Below are 4,521 nucleotides of genomic sequence, written 5' to 3'. Positions count from 1 at the left end.
GCAGGGATGGCACAGACCCAGCCTGGTGTGCTCCATCCAGCAGCTGGACACAGCTCTGTACAACCTGTGTGTGTGTGCAGGGTGGGGAGCCGCTGTGAGAGTGTGCAGAGCTGTGCTTGGACATGGGAACAAAACCTGGGGAATCCTCAAACTGGGCTCCAGCAGCTGGAGCTGCCAATGTGGATGGCCCTTGGGGATGTGGGGCTGTTACCTGTGCAGAGTTTACCATAATGTGGCAAGGCCCTGGGGGCCAGGATTCACCAGCACCCTCTCCAGCACTTCTTATAGGAATAAATCCTCCTTTTTCGTGACATTTCAATAGTGTTCTGCCAACAGCAGCACCCTGGATGGTAAAAACTGTAAGCTGTGTTACAGACAGGAACCAAGTGCCGGCTTAGCAGAGATCTCCTGTGTGATGTGTGTGCACCCCCTGGACCTGCTGTAAGGCCTGGGCTGGTTTTACTCTTCTGTGCCTTTAACTGGAACAGAGACTGAAGCATTTATTTGGAGAGGGAGACTGCAGAGAGCTGCAGGATGCTCGCTCTGGGAGATGAAAGAAGGTGCACATTGATTGGTGTGATTTAAAAGCTTGATCTTGCCTCCTGGCCAGAGGCTCTGATAAAAGACCTGGGACGTGTTGCCAAGAGGTTGGGAAGAGGTTGAATTCCAAGTCCTCCCAGCTGACCTGGTCTAACAAGGAGCATTTTTCCCCTGTAACAGGTGTGAGTGACTGACATACAAAGAGAGGGGAAAACGAGCCCTTCTTTCCATTATTCTCCACCTGAACACCAAACCAGAGGAGTCCTGCTAGTGTGCTGCCTCTCTCTCCTGCTACAAGGCAGGGCACTGTCAGAGCAGATGGTCTGTTTGTATTACTTTGGAATGGAAAAGAGTAAAGGCAGTTTCTATAAAGAAGGACTTGAAAAGGCCTCCCTGGTTTTTCATCAGAGCTGTTGGAAACCTTCCTTCCCCACACTGCCCCTTCCCCAGTCCCACCCTCAAAATCCTCACCTCTTCCTGCCTTTGTCAGGCAGGTGTCAGATTTTACACCTTTGAAGTAAGGTACAGAAATGCAAATGGACAAATCCAGCAGCACCTCATCACAGCATGTAAACTTTCTGTGAACCTAATTTGTGGATTTAAAAAAAAAAAAAAACAAGGCCGTATTGGTACCACATTTCTAAAATGCTTTTTAGACTATTGCAAAGCTCCTCATAGCCCTACAGAGGCTCTCACCTCCCCTGGCTCAGCTGGGCTCTGCCCCTCTCCTCCAGCTCTGAGGGAACTGAACACAACAGAAGGACCAAACATCCTGATGGACCCCTTTGAACAAGAACACGCAGCCCAGGTAAAGAAAATTACAAAGGAAAGACCTTGCCAGTGCTTCAGTTTCTATTTTTATTAATCTGCATGGTTATTAACAAAGGCACATGTCTATCCCTTGGTCATTGGGTTGCTTCCTTTCTTGCTTGTTCAATGTTTGGGAACTTCCACATATTAAAACACTTTAAAATCCTTTTTTTCCCTTTTACAATGACAGCTCTCTGAAAGGTATTGTACCACAGCAAAAATAACCTGGCATCTCCCCAAAGCAGGAACCAGCACAAGAATGCTGAGGGTCCCCCTCCACATTAAAGAACACTTTCCAAACCCACTGGACACTCCATTCAATGGAGTCTTTTTTGCTTTTCCCCAACAAAAAAACCCCAAAATGCAAACCAGCCTCCTGTGAAGTTCTGCCCCAGGACAGGATTTGCCTAGCACTTCTGAAGCTGGGGCTGTGCATGTGTGAGCAAGGCCTTCAGATGGCAGATCAAGTAGAGCAGGCTTGGGGCTGGCATCCAGACCAACCAGCCCCAAACTCTGCGGCCCGGGACCAACCTCAGCCAGTCTGACCTTGCTCATTCAATAAACTTAAGTGTCAACTAGAATTAAACAAAAGAAATATTTGAATTCCAATAGTTAAGTTAACAATGCTTAGTACAAGAATTAAGTGCTTAATCACCAGCATTGTTTCCATGATATAGACATGCTGGTGTTGAGAGCCAACAAGAGGGAGCTGTATTTTTAATGTTCTTAAACGGGTTAGAAACACACCACATGACACAATATATGCCACGTTGTGAATTCAGGTTTTTTTTATTAAAGATCAAAAATAAAAAAACATTTGACACCCTAATATACATAAAGTCACAATAAACTCAAACGTGCTAAAAGCAAAATGTGCATAAAGACACTCATTTCTAAAAGGCACCCTGCCACCAACATCTTTTAAAATGTTTGCCTAATTCCACTAGCTTTCTGTCCCTCCCCTAAAGGTGAGACTTTAGATTGCTACCAGGTACAGACGCCTTTCAGGGGTCTGTGCTATCACTAGAACGCTTGAAACCGTGCATGCAACTTAGCTCCAGCTTCTCCTGCCATTCACTACCGTGATTTAAAACGCACAAGGACTTTTTCTTAAAAGGCAGCGGCGTTTGGGCCGCTTCTAAGGGCCAAGAAGAGAGAGACAGGGTTATAAAATAACTGCTGTGTCTCCACCAGAGAGCTTTGCTACTACAAACCGCTTCCCTCCTTCCCCCACCCCCCCCCCCCGCATCCTTTTGTAAAAACAACCCCCGAAGTTACAAAACGCCACACACGCACAGGGATGAAATGTTCACGCGTTCGCTTTAGGCTGTCAGGGGCTGACAGCGACGGAGAGCCCTCCGAGTCCGCAGGCACAGCGCTGCCACCGCGCACACACACAGACAGACACACGGACACTCTCGCTCAGCACACGCGTGTGCGGGGCACGCTGCCCTCCCACAGGCAGCGCTGCGCTGGCTCTCTCCGCTGTTACCAGGGTCTCCACATGGCTTTGGGCGAGCCGGCCGAGGGCAGGCCCTGCGTCTGGGACGCGTCCAGTCCGTCCGACGGGGTCTGGCCCGGCCCGGCCTCCGCCTCGTCCGAGCCGGGCTCCTCGCTGGGGGCGGGCAGGGCCAGGGCCGGGCCCGGGCGGGCTGCGGCCGGCAGGGACAGCGCCTCGCCGGCGGGCCAGGGCCCGAGGGCCGGCTCCGCCACAACGTCCGTGATCGAGTCCGGGCAGCCGCCCTCGCTGAGGGGCATGGACTCCAGCAGGTGGTTGAGCAACTCGGCGGCCGTGGTGGCGTCGATGCCGGGGCAGCTGGAGACGAAGGTGTGCACCTCGTGCATGCACTGGATGTAGCCGGCGGCGAAGCGCTCGCTGGCCTCCAGGAGCCGCCGCCCGCCGCCTGGGACAGAGAGGGGCGCGGGTGAGGCGCGGGCCGGGCCGGGCGCACCCCGCCGCCCCCCGGGCCCGCACTCACCGCGGCCACGGCGCTCCAGCACCGCCCGCACCCGCCGCACCGTCCGCTCCAGCACCTCCGCGTTCTCCAGCTTCGCCTGAAACTGACCCGGGGCGCCGCGACCGTCAGCGCGGCCCCGAGCCCCGCCGGCCCCCACCCCGCCGCGCCGCCGCCTCACCTCGCTGTCGGCCAGCAGCAGCCGCAGCTCCCGCAGGCTCTCGTTGATGCGCGCCCGGCGCTTCTTCTCCACCAGCGGCTTCCTCGTCTGCGGAGATAACAGCGCCGTCAGCTCGGCAACTCCCTCGCCCCTCCGGGCCCGGCCCCGCCCGCGCTGCCCCCGCCGCTCACCCTGCGGTCGCCGCGGGGCCCCGTGCAGCCCTCGCCGTGCGGCGGGCGCTCCCTGCCCGGCGCCATGGCCGCGCCGCTGCCCCGCTCCCTCCGCTCCCGCCCCGCGCCGCCGCCTTTATACCCCGCGATTTGCATGTCAAAGAGCCCATTGGCCGCGCCGCGCGGGCAGCGCCGAGCGTTGGCCGAACGAGCCAATGGCGGCCGCGCGCTTTGTCTGCGCCGGGGCGGGGTGGGGCGGGCGGAGCGGCCCCGGCGCTGGGCCCGGCCCGGGAGCGGGAGCGGGCCGGGCCGGGCCGGGCCGGGCGGGAGCGGGCTGGGCTGGGCTGTGCCGTGCTGGAGCGGGAGGGGGAACAGGCCGTGCTGTGCCGTCCCGTGCCCCCGCCGGCAGCGTGCGGCTCCTCGGGGCGGCTGGGCCGTCACTCAGCCCTAGTGACCCCAAACCCCAGCGCCCACTGCGGGCTCAGCGCCGCGGAATACCCGCGTGTGAGGCTGCGGTGTCGGTGGAACGGAGGGCACGGCGGGGCCGCAGCGCCGACCTGGGCGTGCCAGAGTCAGTCTGAGCCGTGGCGGGAGGCGCTAAGCACGCACAGCTGGCACGGAGCCGGTGTTGTTGTTGTGGCCCGTGCCAGCGGACGGGGCGGCTCTCGGGCCGGGTGCGGATCCAGCCCGGCAGGACGCGCCCGCTGTGGCCGTGGCTGTGCGGGCACCGCGGCTGCTCAGCGGGGCAGCGCATCCCCAGCCCCGGGCAGCGCATCCCCGGGCACGGGCAGCCGTCCCCGAGAGCTCGGTGCCTCCCTGGCTGACGGAGCCGGGCAGCTTTGTGCGGGTAACTTGATGCTGATGACAGTTGGCAGCTGCAGTTCCC

The 4,521-nt window shown here is 58.8% G+C and overlaps 1 protein-coding gene across 1 annotated transcript; it reads right to left on the bottom strand.

Annotated features, from left to right (window-relative positions):
- Positions 1-2,748: 2,748 nt before the first annotated feature.
- On the bottom strand, positions 2,749-3,791 carry LOC128940739 (transcription cofactor HES-6-like). Its single transcript, XM_054282383.1, has 3 exons — positions 3,657-3,791; positions 3,487-3,573; positions 2,749-3,411 (listed from the first exon to the last, which is right to left on the bottom strand). Exons 1-3 carry the CDS (start codon positions 3,789-3,791, stop codon positions 2,839-2,841), a joined length of 795 nt encoding a protein of 264 aa, XP_054138358.1. The 3' UTR covers positions 2,749-2,838.
- Between the last annotated feature and the right edge of the window lie 730 nt (positions 3,792-4,521).

This window comes from Melozone crissalis, unplaced genomic scaffold (assembly GCF_028551555.1).
Source record: "Melozone crissalis strain CALT ecotype California unplaced genomic scaffold, PUWL_Pcris_2 ptg000034l_1, whole genome shotgun sequence".
NCBI lineage: Eukaryota > Metazoa > Chordata > Aves > Passeriformes > Passerellidae > Melozone > Melozone crissalis.
This window is presented reverse-complemented; position numbering and strand designations above follow the sequence as displayed.

Coding starts and splice junctions, on each gene's coding strand:
- LOC128940739 (XM_054282383.1), bottom strand. CDS start 3,791: ATGCAAATCGCGGGGTATAAAGGCGGCGGCGCGGGGCGGGAGCGGAGG. Junction 3,574..3,656: donor GGCCCCGCGGCGACCGCAGG/GTGAGCGGCGGG, acceptor TTATCTCCGCAG/ACGAGGAAGCCGCTGGTGGA. Junction 3,412..3,486: donor TGCTGCTGGCCGACAGCGAG/GTGAGGCGGCGG, acceptor GCCCCGGGTCAG/TTTCAGGCGAAGCTGGAGAA.